Genomic DNA, 15,348 nt, shown 5'->3' on the forward strand with positions numbered 1-15,348 from the left:
TGTGCATAGTGGTCTGGACCGGATGCGAGAACCCTCCCTTGTAGAAGTGTGCATTGAGTGAGATGGCACATGAGCCCAATGTGTCTGGCACACTGCACGACGGGCACATCCAGCGCTTCTTACTTGGATTCTGGATTTTCACAGTTGAGTCTGGCTCTGGGTGAGGCTTGTGGACAACTTGAGTGCAAACCTGCTCCGTCAGTATCTGCAGGGAGAAGAAGAATTGCATTTAGGTCATTACACTTTTCACACAAATTAATTTGCGTAAGTGACTGGCACAATAACATTAATTTCACTAAAGGCTATTACAGACAGATTTTCCATATTTCCATTGCAACTGTACAGATAGCACTTTCAGGAGTAACATGATTTATATATATTATATATATATACACACATACACTTTTCAGATATCAGTACTCACTTTACTATGTTGAGGACATGTTTAATTAGTCACTATTTCATGAGTTGGCAATTGCCACTAGATCAGTGTGAGAGATACTGATCGTAGGTGAAAATATGACGTGAAACAAGTTGTTGGGCATAATTAGGCCAAGTGGCGCCATTTATTAAGATTTCATACCTGACAATAACATAATACAGGATATGGTTAAGACAAATAGACAATGACATTTTCCAAGTTTAGAAGTGTCTCCCTTTTCTCTAGAAACGGCGTCACTCTTGGGCATAGGACGGCATTGCACTTGAAGATTTCCACTACATGGCCAACCCCTGCTCATTACCAACGCTTGGGCCCCATAAAATAAAAAAAGTTTATGCCCACCTCACATGCTGGAGCCGTCCCATCGGTGTGGGCACTCGCTCTCCTTGGGGATCCCACGCGGTAACTGCGGTTGTTGTGACACGCGAGACCGACCCCCAATCAGCGCTGACGTCACTGCCCCCTCCTTCAGACAAATCGAACATGAAGATGAAGTCCGGGCTGCAGCTGATGTCTGACTTCCTCATCATGTTCAATTCGACAGGAGGTGGGGACAGTGACGCCAGCGCTCACTGGGCGCCAGGGTCACAACTACAGCACGGCATTCTCGGGAACGCGTCTGCCGACATCGCTGGAATGGCGCCAGCACGGAAGGTGAGCGTAGGTTTTTTTATTTTAACGGGGTCAAACATTTAGATCAGGAAGGAGTTGTCATAGTAGTGGATCACCCCTTTAAAGCTGTAATCCGCCATTGACAAATTTACCGGGACTGTCCTGGCAAATTCTGGACAGTTGGCATGAGTGGTATATGGGTGAGACCTATATGTCCATAAGAACATGGCTTAGGATACACAATTTACGCAAATTTGTATTATTTAGAAGAGGCAGGCGCTGCTTTATGGTTTTAGGACGCACAAGTGTTGAGTGCGGACATCGGAAGATGGAATTGCTTGCGAATTTATTGTTACAATCCCAAAAATAAAATTCCATTTGGGCTCTCTAATTATTCAGAGAGATTACACTGAACAAATGGAAGGACTTGTCTTCACAGGTTTTAATCAACACCATTTCGTAAGGGCAGAAATCAACATTAGCGTCTACAGTGTACACAATCTGACACAGAATGAAACAGGCATTAAACGCTGCCGCTAATTTCCTAACACGTATGCCTTGGAGAAGAGCGTGCGAAAAAAAAACTGTTAAGTTTTAAAGGTCATGTGCATCATATTGTGTAAATGCTACACAGAAAGCCACGTTCTTACCAAAAAGGTAAAGACAAGGAGTGCGGTATAAAAGAGGCACGCAGAAGTGTCAGATTTAACCTTCCCGGCTATACATCCCTGCTATGCTGGGGCTGCTCCTGAGCATTAACTCATTCACTACACCCAACAGCCATCCAGCTTAGTGTATAAGGCCCAAGATCTAAACAGACGAATTTCCTATAATGCAGTGACAATCATGGTCTGCTGCAAAATACACTCATGGCTGAAAGTGTTGGCACCCTGGAAATTGTTCCAGAAAATGAAGCATTTCTCCTAGAAAATCATGGCAATCATACAGGTGTTGTTATACACATTTATTTCCTTTGTGTGTATTGGAACAACACAAAAAAAAAAAAAAAAAAGGCAAATTGGACATAATTTCTCACAAAACCCATAAAAATGGGCCAGACAAAATTGTTGGCATGTTTCCAAAACTGTTACTTATAATAAAAATCTTTAGACCATTCCTTTAAAGGGAATCTGTCACCCGGTCTTTGCCACTTTACCATAATGTAAAGATAGAGACCCTGATTCCAGCTGTGTGTCACTTACTCGGCTGCTTATAAGCAGGTTATCACTAGAGGACTAGTAAAAACCTGCTGCCTTGTAGTGCTCTGAGCTTTGTATTACTCTACCCCCCATCACTAATGATCTGCTTTCTGCCTATGTACAGCGTACAAAGAAAGCTTCCAATCAGTGGTATGGGAGGGGTTATACACAGCTCAGCATTCAGAGCTCGGATACATCTGCAGCAGATAAAACAGGGATTTTATCATAGCAGCAGACAGCCCAATAAGTGACATCACTGGATTCAATACTGTGGGCAAAAACACAATTACTGATTCCCTTTAAGGGGTATTCAGTTGAGAAAACATATCGTTAAAGTGTGTCAGTCACCCCCAAAATACTCTTACCACGGTGCAGGTGGATAGTCTATGTGCACATGTTGCGTTTTCTTTCCTCCGCAGTTTTGCACAAAAATGGAAATATTTCCTAATGCCTACAAAGTGAATGAGATTCCTGAAGTCTCGCGCACATGTTGCTTATTTTTTTCCTTGCAGATTCGCATCAGAATCCAATCTTGCAGCAGGTATCACCCACACTAATGAGCGGGGAAAATTTGAAGTCGCCCATTTTGGATCCAACTTTATAAATCGCTCACCCAGGTGTATCCACAGAAATGGCCCGTGTAGAATTGAGCCTCGCCAAGAACTCACCAAAGCCCCATCATTTGCATCTGAAGTAATTTTCTTACGCACTGTCCCAATAAGACGTACTGTACTAATATGACTGCTATAGGGGGCTTCATCCCCGATTTCACAGCCAAGCTAGTCTTGTTATTCCGGCTGATCATTAGACCGTACGATGCTGTGCAGCCTTCTCAGGACCACTGCTTTGTAGGCAAAAGCCCCTGCCCAACACACTGAGCTATGGGCACAATTTGTTAGCCAGTATAATAATAAGACGATGCCTTAATGTGCGGCGTGAGGATTTACAGGAACATGAGAAACTAAACGGGGAAAATAAGGTAAAAAACAAGGAGCAGCGGCGGCGGGGGATCCCAGGAGCCAGCACACCAGTTTCTCCGGCCGTCTTGCTTCATCAGGACTGGGGGAGTGTAACCGCTATGGATGTAATTATTGAGATTAATGTCACCAATTTCTCCTCCTGTCACGTACTTTATAATTGTTACAGACGGATCCGTTCTCAGTCATACTGGTTTCGGAGCACTTTGTGCGCATTTGACTAAACCAATATCAAATTTAATCACGCAAGCGGCAATACTGGAGCTTTAAGGAGCAAATTAGTGATCTGTGATCCATCCTTAAAATGGAGGCTTGTTGTAAGGAGAGCGGAGAGGAAGGAATGATAAAATCCTGGGCGAATTCCAAGAATAGCTGAATATTTTTACATAAAGTCAGGAGGAGTAGCGTGACTGCCACAAGCACATAACTGGAAAGGAGCGTGAGAAGGAAATGTTGTCAGATGATATTCAGCAATATCCTTTACAAATCCGTAAAATGACCGAGTGCTCAGACCTAATGTATATAGCGGAGGTCAAATACATTCTCATAGCACTGAATCCACAGAGAAGTACAACCTCGGGGTCTTTAATATGCAGAGACCCCAAGAACCCCATTAGTCAGGGTACGCCAGAGTCTTTTCTCTGCAGCTTTAATAACTCCCATATTCCTTAAAGGATTATTCCCAAAATAGTAAGTTATCCCGGGACATGGTGGCATGTGGGATAACCTATGGATAGCCAGAACGGAAGCACATAAAGGCAAACTCCCCTCCATGATATTCTTTATGATGGCCAGAGATGGTAGGGTACCTTTTTGTCAGCCATCACATAGAAAATTAATAGCGCTGAGGTCGAGCAAGTTCATAGGTGAACAGGTGAATAAGGTGCTGCCTGACAGAACTGGTGGGTGCTTATTTCCCATGAAAACAAAATGATTGGGCATGCTGAAATTAAACATGCCCAATCTTACGCTTTCCCCACATCTGCTGTTAGGAAAAGAGGCCCATTTACACTGCGCAATGTGCTGCAAGAAAAGCCGCCAGTTTATGGCCGTTTAATAGCCTAGGATGTGCAATCAATGATCTGTATTAGATTGTTCAGATCACATAGATTGTCACTGCTCTTAACACCAAATGATGTCCTGCCATGAAAGTTGATCTTTTGTGAAGCAGAAAAGATCATTTCACCTGACAAACAAGAGCATTGCGCATCCATTGGGTGATCAGCAATCTCTTTAGACTGTATGATTTTCATGAAAAGATCAATCCAAGGAAAAATTGTTCATACAATACAGTGTAAATGGACCTCAAGTCTGAAACACGTCAACACATAAGATAGCTGGTGAATTCGGCAGATATTCAACCTCAAAAGTAGCAGAGCCAAGTGTGTAATGAACCGAATACCTATATATGGCCAGAGTACACCAAAGGGTCTCCCACACAGATCTATCCTACCCAGGAAAGCAATGGACTATGGATTTACAAGTATATCATACATACATACATACATGCACAGAAAAAACAGCAAATGATAAAGTCACAATAAAACCAAACAGTGGCTTAAATGAGAGTGAATGATCATATCAAATCAGTATAAGAGACTTGGGGGGCCTGGACCGAAACCCCAACGCGCGTTTTGTGTTTGCTTCTTCTAGGGGGTATATGAATATATATTCACAAATATAGATACTGGAAGAAGCCAAAGACAAACAGGCAATGGGATTATGGTCCAGGCCCCCCAGATCTATTGTTGATTTACTATCATCTTTCACTCTCATTTAAACCAATGTTGGGCTTTATTGTGATTTGACTATTTGTTGATTTTTATATGCATATATGTATGCAGTTAGCTCTTGGGCCTCCAGTCCTATTAACTCTATTATAAACATATGGATTTGTATATGAATGATTACTTATGATATACTTATAACTTCAGTCTACTGTTTTCCTGGGTGTCATGGATCTCAGCCTCCCATACTTTTCTATTATATCTTTCTATCATGCCTATGTTTCATATTTGATTACCGTAATTACAAATAAAAGTTGTTAGATTTTGTGAGGGATTTGTAATGAAACCATTTGAGGCTGCAATAAAAACTGTCTGGCCAATCATTTTTGTCCTGTGCCTACTAAAATACATACTGGATGGATCCAAGCATGCATGTTTCTGACCAGGCAAGTTCAAGCTACTGGAATATACACGCCCCAGGCCCTTCTACCAGAAAACAAGATGAATAAACATGACTATTGCAGTCATACAGCAGCAGACGACATCCTCTATGCCATTACATAACAATGCTAGATAGTGGATCGTAAAAGATTTGAATAACAGAAGGAATAAGATAACGAGATTGCCCAATGATACAACCATAACGCAGATCAGAAAAAGAGAAATAATAATAATAAAAACCATGGTTCAGAAAAAAATGATGCATGGAGGAGACAGACATTAAACATCCGCAGAAGAAAACTGCAGCGTATACATCCAGACACACAGACTTTGGCATAGAGGGCGACAGCAAACATGTTGTGGGACAATGGTAAAACCTTTCACTTGATATTAGATCCCACTGCTACAGTGAGCTCCAATCTCTCGAATCCCTAGAAAACAAATCATCTTCTGTCTACAAAAGATGAAGCAATATATATGTACACAGTATACACAAAGCTCGGGTATTGTCTACGAGCCGTTCTATCCCATACACTTACAAAAGCACCAGAATAACGATTCCTGCCCAAAAGATAAAACGAAAGGGGAGATCTTTTATAAACCTTTTTGACCGATACGAGGGTAACAAGTCATGGTGATTCACAAGTACATCGATACAGAAATGTCACTTGCTTTGATGAAAAAAATAGAATGGTGTACCCAGTTACACTTAAGGTATGTACAAGAAAAGGTTGCACTCTATCGTGCCAAAGCATGTCTAATATGAAATACATTAAATATCAATAGCAAAATGGCTTTTGAACATTAGGAAAAATATTTGAGAGATGCTTTGCACAGGATTTGGCCAAATAGTGTGAGCCCATCAACCATCGTCAAGGTGGTCTCATTAAACTGATGGGTCCCTGATCTCCCTGTCCAAATGTGAACACTTACCGAAGGCCAATGTCTGTATGTCTGGGTGAATGTGGACACCTCTGTTCAGCAAAGCCTACATATGGGTATGGGAAAAAAGACTGGCACATCCTCTGCAAAGCGTCTCTCAAATATATTTCCTAATGTTCAAAAGCCATTTTGCTATTCATATTTCATGTATTTCATATTAGACAATGCTTTGGCACGATAGAGTGCAACCTTTTCTTGTATATTGTATATGCAGGTAGCTGCTCCTGGTATGCACCTATTCACACTAGTGTGGATGTGCCAGTCGTTTTTCTGTCATTTCTATGTTAGCTTACTGACTGCGCACTCATCCCTTCACCATGTGGTTTTTAATTACATCCAATGACACTTGGTTCCGGCCAACCCATATGTAGGCTTGGCTGAGAGAGGTGTCCACATGCAGCCCTAGGCTAGGTTCACATTGCGTTAGTGCAGTCCGTTCAACGCATACGTTAAACGGACTGCGCTAACGCAAGTGCCGACTCTGCCCAGTGCTAGCGCAGATGGAGCATTTGCTACCTCCATCTGCGCTAGCAGTGACGGACCCGGAAACGCTGCAGCCCGCGTCTTGGGTCTGTCACTCAAATGAGAGCACATCGCTAGCGCACGCTTATTGTGGGCGTGCGCTAGAGATGCGTCCGACATGCAGTCAATGGCGGTGTTAACGGACTACGTTACACCGCATTATGCCGCAGTGTAACGTAGTCCGTTTAACGGTGTCACTGAACGCAATGTGAACCCAGCGGTGCATTTACACTACATGATTACTGCACGATTCTATAATCATGCAGTCTAAACAACCTGCCGATCACCTGACGAACGAGCAACCGATCTTTTGTTGGGCAAAATGATCTGTTCCTTTGCCTGAAAAAAAAACAAAAACAAAAAAACCTCATTCTCGGCAGCACATGGACCTCTGTAAACACAACCTGCATGGCTAATAATGGCAGCCTGCGCACACGGAGCGATCTATTACAGATTGCAGTCCACACAGGTAGCTGATCCGGGGTCGCTTAGTGCCACCGGTTGGCTGGTGTAAACGGACCCTTAAATCTGCTGACATTGGTGGGATTGGGTCACAATAGGCTTATTCTCCCAGTTAAAGAGTCGTAATTTTATTAGTATCTTATTTAAAAGGAAACAAAAACAACTTCAGGTCACAAACAAAAAGAGATGATAGAGTAATGGCATCTACTCAGAATGTACAGTATTCATGCAGACACACGATCATGATGCCACATACGGTAAGTACCCGGGTTTTATTTTATAGGGTTTGAGTTATTTATACAGAGCAAGTTGGGAGAGAGTCAGAGAAAAGGCGCTGATCCTTCCCCTTATTTTGTTTCACAATGACACCCCTGCCTTGCTGCGGAGGTTGGCACCATAGATGCAAGCAGGATTTATGGGATTTCTTACATTCTTATGAACTGACATGGTGCAGTTGTCGATTGTAAAAGTAAATCTATTTTATTAGATCGACAGCACCTTAGCACTACCAGTGCCTTATGTAATGTACATTAGTATATCTGTACAACCATTAGGATTTATAAAATGGAGTTTAAGAACACGCCAAATGATCGAAACGTGCCCAGTTTCCATTCTCCTGGCACCTCACACATTCATTATTTTTGTCACAGCAAATGCCTTACATTTAATGGCTTCAATAAAGACTTTATCCTTTCATCTGCCGAAGCTGGATCTTTCTTACTTACATCCACCTTGCCTCTACGTCTGGCAGAGACGTGATCCTGGGCTTCGTCCCGTGAAATTCATTGGGAATCAACTAAGGCAGAGCTGAAAAAAGTTCTACCTTTGGTTCATGATACCTAAACTACGGCAATGCCCTGCACATGAAGAAAGCGACATAGCAAATCAGAAGAACTATACTACATTTCTAAGGGGAGGTATTTGCTAATATTACACCTACTACATAGTGGGATAGGATCTTGGAGATGGCAATGCCCCTATATTGACACCCAGGCAATATTTGTGTGTGTATATCTATATATATAATTGCCTAAGGGTTTTTCCGTCCGTCTGTCTGTCTGTCCTGGAAATCCCGCGTCTCTGATTGGTCGAGGCCGCCAGGCCTCAACCAATCAGAGACCGGCACAGCATCGACGTAGAAATCCTGCGTCTCTGATTGGTCGAGGCCGCCAGGCCTTGACCAATCAGAAACGGGCACAGCGACGATGATGTCATAAAGGACGTAGACATCCCGCGTCTCTGATTGGTTGAGGCTGCCAGGCCTCGACCAATCAGCAACGGGCACAGCGACGATGATGTCATAAAGGACGTAGAAATCCCACGTTTCTGATTCAGCGACAGGCACAGTATCGACATAGATATCATAATGGTTGCCATGGCGACGATGTCATAAAGGTTGCCTCGACCAATCAGCGACGGGCACAGTCTGCCGCGAATTCTGGAATCATCATTGTCCATATACTACGGGGACATGCATATTCTAGAATACCCGATGCGTTAGAATCGGGCCACAATCTAGTATATATATATATATATATATATATATATATATATATATATATATATATATATATATTTTTTTTTTTTTTTTACCAGGATCTGTTAATTTACTGAAGATATTGGCATCGACCCAACGCACCTCATAGAGGGTATTGTATGTGGTTACTGTCACTGTATTCGTATGCAGCATCAGTCTCTCTCCGAGCAACGTGAAGAGGCTGTGAGTGTGCATGATTTCAACTTTCCGTCTGGAAGGAGAAGAAGAAGAAGTTAAGTGTAAGCAATCAGGAAATTTCCATTGTTAAGTAGCAGATTATTTCCATAAAATACGCTGAAGGGGTGACTCCAAAGTGACCTGAAGCTTCAAACACATTTGCTATGTCATAGTGACATGGTGGAAGTTGTGATCAGCGGGGGGTAGGTCCCGGAAAGTAAGGAGCAGAAGCATTCAGCTCATCACTGTTCCCCATCCACCAAGATCGGCTTTGCTTGGCTGATCTCAGAGAGGCGAGAATAGTGGTCAGATAAGGTCTATACACCGCTCTGCTAGCACGTTCATTCCAGTCCGGATTTTAGCGCCCGCACCTTCACCAATCAAAACTTCCGTCATCACGCCACTATGATAGGGCACAAGTTTTCTGTCATTAATGCTAAGTGCACACGTTGCAGAATTGCCACAGAAATTTCGGCAACTCCTGCCGCGGGTATATCGCATGCAGAATTGGCATGCGTATTCCCGCTAAACACTAGCGTTTTGCAAGCGTAATTAGCTAGCAGAATGCTAGCGTTTTCCTAGCGATCTGTAGCATCGCTTGGAAAACTGATTGACAGGTTGGTCACACTTGTCACACAGTGTTTGAGAAGTGTGACCAGTTTTTTACTATTGATGCTGCCTATGAAGCATCAATAGTAAAAAGATAAAATGTTAAAAATAATTTAAAAAAAAATAAAAAATCATGATATTCTCACCTTCCGGCGTCCAACGAAGCTTTCCCGCTCCTCTCGATGCTTCTGTCCCAGTAATGCTTTGCGGCATGAACCCAGATGACGTAGCGGTCTCGTGAGACCGCACATCACCACAGGTCATTTTCGCAAAGTATCCTTGGGAACGGGAGCGTCACAAGGAGCGGGAAAGCTGCGTGGGACGCCGGAAGGTGAGAATATCACAATTTTTTATTTTAATTCTTTTTAACAATTACCGTATATGGTTCCCAGGGCCTGGAGGAGAGTCTCCTCTCCTCCACCCCGGGTACCATCCGCACATGATCTGCTTACTTCCCGCATGGTGGGCATAGCAACATGCGGAAAGTAAGCGGATCTATGCATTCCTATGTGTGCGGAATTGCCGCGATTCTGCACTTTAACGAACATGCTGCGTTTTTTTTCCAGAATGTGATTCCACAGCGGAAAAAAAACGAAGCATGTGCACAAAAAAAGGCGGATTGCATTCTAATAATAGGATGCTTAATGTATGCATTTTTTCGCGGTTTTATAGTGAAAAAACGCGAAAATTCCTAAACGTGTGCACACAGCCTATTAAAAGGAACACTTTCCATAACGAGAGGCCGCAATGTATTTATAACAGGAATCTAAGAACTTATATAGAATGAAGTAATGCCGTGAATCTATCATATTATATCAGGAGGACACATTACAGCAATACTTACTTATGACCTAGGTGCTTTAGAAAATATCCAAGGACTTTCAGCGCCTGCACTCGGATACTTTCACTTTTAGATGCTAGTAGCTTATAAATGACCCTAAAAAAAGACAACGGCAATTATTTTCCATGTAGCAATACATATCAATGATCAAGATGGCAGAAACACTACATGTTCTATATTTAATATATTTTTTTATGATTCTTTTTCACATGTACCTTTCTATATTAAAGGGGTAGTCCAGGCATGGGACAAAGTGTGCAGTCATTATATGTGACTGCAGATTGCAGAATCACGACAACACATGGTGCATAAACTGTCACAACGCTGATGTAAGGGGGGGGTGGTATCACATGACCACATGTGTATAATTTGCATACTTGAGGTCACATGCAGACTAGACGTCTCCCACTTCATTCAATTCACGTCTATGGAGATGATGATGACTGGGTGGTCACATACATGTGGCACCGGCCGTAGCGGGGAATTGCAACAGTGCACACCACATTCTGTCACAGATCAGAAGTATTCCATCACATAGAGTTACTGCTGACATTTGTCCCAAGCCTGGACAACCCCTTTAAAATAATCCAGAAATCTTGCAAATTTCACTCTGTCCACTCTCTGGAGATCACATTTCAGCAATCACTTGTCATCACGGGAAAGGTTACCAAACTGTTTTTCAAAAAAAAAAAAAAAAAAGTTAAAATTTCTCTTTGCCTGGTTTCCTGCCATATGGTACAAGTTCCTAACCTATATCTTGGTACTGATGAGAGGGAGGAGAGGAATGGAGCAGAGGACTTCAGTTTTACCTTTGGGATCAGATACAGGAGTCCAGTTTTTGTTACATTTTGTACTTTATGTATTTTTATTTTGAAATTAAGAAGAAAAAAAAGTTCTTTTTTTTCCTGTGTTTCATTGAAAATCACCTGCATATTCTGCACAAAATAACCATTTTGGAGCATCTTTTAGAATAAGTCAGATTAACTTGACAACTGGGTGTTACCATCCGCCGTGTTATCCCTAGTCAAGCACAATCATCACTGACTGGACAGTGTCGGTGTGCAGGGGACAAATCCCCCAACTGGTAACACCCAGTTGTTAATTTATTCTTACATTTCTATAAGAGAAACGTCATGCCATAGATTAATAAGAAAAAATTCCCCAAAATTTTTTATTTTTTAAAAATAGAGCAATCTACATGTGTGGACAGGTGTCTTTATGCCAAAATATATGCAATATAAATGTTCAAGTTTATATATTAAAATAAATATGACTGGATGCAATAAGATACATTGCTATAGGAACATTATTAAAAGTTATCTGTCAGCATTTATTTTGCTTTTTAATCTGAGAGCAGCATGATGTAGAAGCGGAGAGCCTGATTTCAGGGATGTGTCACTTATTAGACCATGTGTTGTAGTTTCAATACAATCAGCGTTTTATCAGCAGAGAATTATCACTAGAGGACTAGGTCTCAAGTGCACAGCAGTCAGAATAGTCTGTGTAAACCCGCCCCTCCACTGATTGGCCAATCAGGGGTGTGGGTGGGGTTATAAATAGCCCAGAAGTCTTAGCTCAGCTACAGTATGCTATCAAAACTGCTCCTAGCAGCCCAGTAAGTGATACATCCCTGGAATCAGGTTCTCTGCCCCTCCATCATGCTGCTGTCAGATTACATAGCAAAAACATGATGACAGATTCCTTTAAGCTACAGAGCAATCTAGAACTAATTATAGGTAGAGAATAAGCTTCTTAATCAAAACTAAACTATTTTAGCAGAAATATATAGGTTATACAAAATGGAAGCCAGAAAGACGCCCCAGTGACAGCTCCAAAAACAGCAGGATGACTGCCACATCTGGCAGCAGACGCTGACATTATTATATCATACTAATCTTCCTATGTACGAATATATGCAGATCTTCCCATGTTTGCGCAGCGAGCCCCTGATATGTCTTGTCTGTATACTCAGATTGCTTCCACAGAAGTCTTATTATGAGGTTATAATAAGAACAGAAATTCTTCCAACAAATAATTATCTTGCTCCACTACAAGAAATAACCGGCGCTGTTCTCCGGGGCCGGCGCAACAATCGTGACTTTGTCCTACAGGAATTAGACAGACAGAGCTCTATTGTCCTTGAGATTACAGTCAGCATTTCAGCAAGTCGGAATTACAGAGAAAGCTTCATTGTCCAAGGTCATGAGGACGGAGCGCGGCTACGTAGGTCGGCAGCTTCCAGCGCCAATACCCTGGAGCCGATACTGTAAGGCATTTCCACACATAAGTGCAGCTGCTAATTTCACTGTGATTATTAGGGGGTCTTCTTCTATTAATGGTGTCGCGTTCAAGTCATCGCTGGCGTCACCTTGGCTTCGTTGCAGTCACTTGGTCACAGAACCCAGACGGGCATTCAGAGGGAGGATGTGTGAGCCGTCCTCACTTGGCTTTCGTCAGGCACTTTTGGATTTTATGCTCCCAGCATAATCCAATAATGTGAGGGTCCAATCAAACACCAATAATTATATTAATTTCACCTAAGAGTCGCTGCCCTATGAAGTGCTTTCCCTTTTACTGTATGTGCATCTACACACGGACACCGTCCAATCTGAAAGAAACTGGTCATATCCGTGTGTAAGTCACCTGTCTCAGAACATGGTTCACATGTAAAGTGCCATGGAATAAATGGCGCTATAAAAATGTATAATAATACCAACCACAACATTAAAGGGACTGTCAGCACAGGATGACTGTGTAAACCAAGCACAGGCGCTCGGTGCTCCATGGAGCGGCCATACCGTACAATGCACCTTCCCGCCTGCTTGTTTTCCCTCCTCCTCCACCCGCTTTTATTTGATTGACAGTCATGGCTCTATAAAGCCAGAGAAGGGTGGAGATAGATGAAACCCAAGCAGGTGGGAAGGTGTATATAAATGATTGGCCCCGCCGTGAAGAACAGAGCGCCTGTACTTGGTTTGAACAATCATTCTGTGCTGACAGAGTCCCTTTAATTAACTAAATTGGTATATAGTATGTAGAAAATATTGGACTGTTTGTTTCAATTGGGTTAAAAGCAAGATCCTGTTACAAAGATTTTCATTAAAGGAGTTGTCATATCCCAATCAATAAGTCTGCAGTCCCTCTGTGTGACTTCAGACTTATGAATCCCCCCAGCACATGCACTGTGCGCTGCGTGGATTCGCCAGTTTCCGACCTGGGCCCGGAGGGTATATATGAGCTGTACATGCCTTTGGCCACTGGGCATGGCCTCATTCCATACGCTAGGATTAAGCCAAAGCCATGCCCCGTCTACTGACACAACTGGCCAGCGGGCACGGCTGACTAGTGGGCCAGGAGTATGTATAACTTATACAGACCCTCCAGTCCCAGGTTGGAAACCGGCGAATCCCTGCAGCTTACAGTGCAGAGTGATTGCAGACTCAATGATTTGTACCGTACAACCCATGTACATACACTATACCCACCACCTTTCCGTTGTCTCTTTACTACTTGTACATAAGAGGTCAGGTGCCCCACAAACCCAAGATAATGTCTTTAATAATTGCCCCCCTATAAACGCTAATCAACACCATCTGGTCCGATGCTTGGAAACTCCTTTGCCCCTGAAATTGCCATCCTCCATCCTTGATTGACATCTCCTACACAGGGCTGTGGCATCAGAGTCCATTTTGGTGGAGTCGGTATAAAATGGGACGACTCCTAAAATTATTTAATACATTGGATGCAGTTGTTCAGTGCAGGATATGCTGTAAATGTGTTCATAAGAATTTGGGAAGTTATGAAATAATAATAATAATCTCTATTTATATAGCGGCAACATATTCCGCAGTACTTTACAGTTTTTGCACACATCATCAATGCTGTCCCCGATGGGGCTCACAAACTAAATTCCCCATCAGTATGTTTTTGGAATGTCCTATAAAGGTCTGTTCTGTTCCTGATCTAAGGATCTGGGCTTTTAGTTGAGATGAATCCGTGCTGCACTTAATGCACATGCTCAGTAGTGAGGTAGTGCTGTGGAGATGAATCTGTGCTACACTTTATGCACATGCTCAGTAGTGAGGCAGTGCTGTGGAGATGAATCTGTGCTGCACTTCATACACATGCTCAGTAGTGAGGCAGTGCTGTGGAGATGAATCTGTGCTGCACTTTATACACATGCTCAGTAGTGAGGCAGTGCTGTGGAGATGAATCTGTGCTGCACTTTATACACATGCTCAGTAGTGAGGCAGTGCTGTGGAGATGAATCTGTGCTGCACTTTATACACATGCTCAGTAGTGAGGCAGTGCTGTGGAGATGAATCTGTGCTGCACTTTATACACATGCTCAGTAGTGAGGCAGTGCTGTGGAGATGAATCTGTGCTGCACTTTATACACATGCTCAGTAGTGAGGCAGTGCTGTGGAGATGAATCTGTGCTGTACTTTATGCACATGGTCAGTAGTGAGGCAATGCTGTGGAGATGGATCTGTGTTGCACTTTATGCACATGTTCAGTAGTGACCTGTGCCGGAGAGTCAGAGTCAGGGAAATTGAGGAGTTGGAGGTTTGGCTAACAGACTCCACAGCCCTCCTCCGACATCATCTGCAGTCTGTTCAACTCTCGTGCCTGCACAGTAGGGTACAAGAGCTGCACAGGCCCAATAAGCTGTGTGGATGACGTCAGTCACATCAATCACAGCTGGAGAGAAGTCGATTGTGGAAACAGAGGAGGTGCTGAGCTGGGATCGGATGGTGTTTATTAGCATAAGACACGAGGCAATGATAAAAGACATTTTCTTAGGTACGTGGGGCAGCTGGGCTCTTATGAAGAAATTACACAAGTCCTTTTAAAGATGAC

General features: G+C 42.8%; 1 protein-coding gene across 7 annotated transcripts in view; it reads right to left on the bottom strand.

Moving 5' to 3' along the window:
• Positions 1-15,348, bottom strand: part of NBEA (neurobeachin) — an 899,093-nt gene that overhangs the window by 543,752 nt on the left and 339,993 nt on the right. For all 7 annotated transcript variants that reach the window (XM_069758980.1, XM_069758976.1, XM_069758974.1 and 4 more), the window contains exons 17-19: positions 10,492-10,584; positions 8,964-9,072; positions 124-205 (exon numbers count right to left, since the gene is read on the bottom strand). In XM_069758980.1, coding sequence (XP_069615081.1) covers positions 124-205; positions 8,964-9,072; positions 10,492-10,584 — 284 coding nt within the window. The remainder of the gene's footprint in view (positions 1-123; positions 206-8,963; positions 9,073-10,491; positions 10,585-15,348) is intronic.

This window comes from Ranitomeya imitator, chromosome 3 (assembly GCF_032444005.1).
Source record: "Ranitomeya imitator isolate aRanImi1 chromosome 3, aRanImi1.pri, whole genome shotgun sequence".
Lineage (NCBI taxonomy): Eukaryota > Metazoa > Chordata > Amphibia > Anura > Dendrobatidae > Ranitomeya > Ranitomeya imitator.